The sequence below is a fragment of the Pinus tabuliformis genome, chromosome 5_1 (assembly GCF_031772625.1).
Source record: "Pinus tabuliformis cultivar Carrire ecotype Pingquan chromosome 5_1, CPIR1, whole genome shotgun sequence".
Taxonomy (NCBI): Eukaryota; Viridiplantae; Streptophyta; class Pinopsida; order Pinales; family Pinaceae; genus Pinus; species Pinus tabuliformis.
In genome coordinates, this window is record NC_142305.1 from 872,624,565 (window position 1) to 872,626,056 (window position 1,492).

A 1,492-nucleotide genomic window follows, 5' to 3' on the forward strand; every position below is an offset into this window, starting at 1 on the left:
TAGAGGAACAAGGTCAGCAAACCACAACACTAAATATCAGTTCTCCACCTGAAAACACTCAAAAACAAGCTAATTCTGGATCATGTCAACTGCTCCACTGAGCATCTGCGCTGAATGTCAACTGCTCCACTCTGTATCTGCGCTGAATGTCAACAGTAATGAAGGCTACCTGCGCTGGGCGAGATTGGCCAAGTGGCACAGTCATTCCTCAAGGTGTCAAATGCCCAGGAAGCTTCCAAAATGACACTTGGATCAAGGAATTTGCCTTGTGATGAGTAAGAGGATCTAGGGAAAAGTATCCAATACGGAATGACCCTATCCCACTCTAAGGGTGATAGTACCTCAGCAACAATGTGGCCTTATGGCCTCTTCTAAAATTCTTCCAAATCTCACTTCTGATCATAAGCCCATCCTCCTCGAGCTTACCCTGGATGGTAACCTAGGCCCCATTCCTTTTCGTTTCAGCCCTCTGTGGATTCAGCAAGAAGGATTCCAAGAGGTGGTTTCTGAATCCTGGAATAGGCCTGTCCATGGTTCTCCTTTCTTTGTGTGGGAAGAGAAAATCAGGGGCCTAAAAAGAAACCTTAAGGAGTGGGCTAAAAGATTGAAAACCCCTACTGCCAAAAGAAAAGAAACTCTAAACAGTCTTGCTGCTCTCCAATTAGATATGGAGCACAATCCTGTATATCAAAGTCTTCTCCAAAAAGAAGTCGAGCTTCAAAAAGAGGTTCATAGATCTAGCAGGGAGGAGGAAGAATTTTGGCAACAGAAGTCTAGGAATCTATGGTTGCAGTCCGGAGATAAAAACACCAGCTTCTTTCATAAGCAAGCCGAAGCTCGAAAGAATTTCAAATCAGTTTCTGAGATACATTACCAAAACACTGTGGTTAAGGATTTCGATGGCATTAAGAGAGCTGCTTACTCCTTCTTCCAAGATCTTTATTCGGCTCCTGAAGAACCACCTATTGATCCTCATGCCTACCCGATTGAATTAATTCCCAAGTGCGTTCAGGAATCGGATAATGCCATGTTGACAGCTCCGATCAGTATGGACGAGCTTAAGAAAGTTCTGGACTGCATGGAGCCTGATAAAGCCCTAGGCCCAGATGGGTTCTCTGTCAGGTTTCTATTGACTTGCTGGTCAACAATAAAAAAAGATCTATTGAGAATGGTTAGAAAGTCCTAGAACTGTGCAAAGCTGGGCGGTGGCATCAATTCGGCCTTTCTCGCCTTGATCCCAAAAGAGAAAGGCACCTCAGACTTCAACAGATTTAGGCCCATATCCCTGTGCAATTTCAGTTATAAGCTGGTCTCCAAAATAATTTCCAATAGGCTTAAAAACATACTGCCAGACATCATCCCTGAAAATCAAGGCGGATTCATAAAAGGAAGAAAGATATTGGACAACATTGTGCTGGTGCAAGAAGCAGTTCACTCTAGTTTCCAAAGAAACGAGAAAGGTATGGTGATTAAGCTCGATCTGGCTAACGCA

General features: G+C 43.8%; 1 protein-coding gene across 1 annotated transcript; it reads left to right on the plus strand.

The window, feature by feature from the left end:
• The first annotated feature begins 361 nt into the window (after positions 1 to 361).
• LOC149167600 (uncharacterized) lies at positions 362 to 1,186 on the plus strand. Its single transcript, XM_089430535.1, has one exon. The coding sequence runs from the start codon at positions 362 to 364 to the stop codon at positions 1,184 to 1,186; it is 825 nt and encodes a 274-aa protein (XP_089286661.1).
• The last annotated feature ends 306 nt before the right edge of the window (positions 1,187 to 1,492 follow it).

What these genes read in the sequence shown, in the direction of transcription:
- LOC149167600 (XM_089430535.1), top strand. Translation starts at nt 362, where the DNA reads ATGGCCTCTTCTAAAATTCTTCCAAATCTCACTTCTGATCATAAGCCC.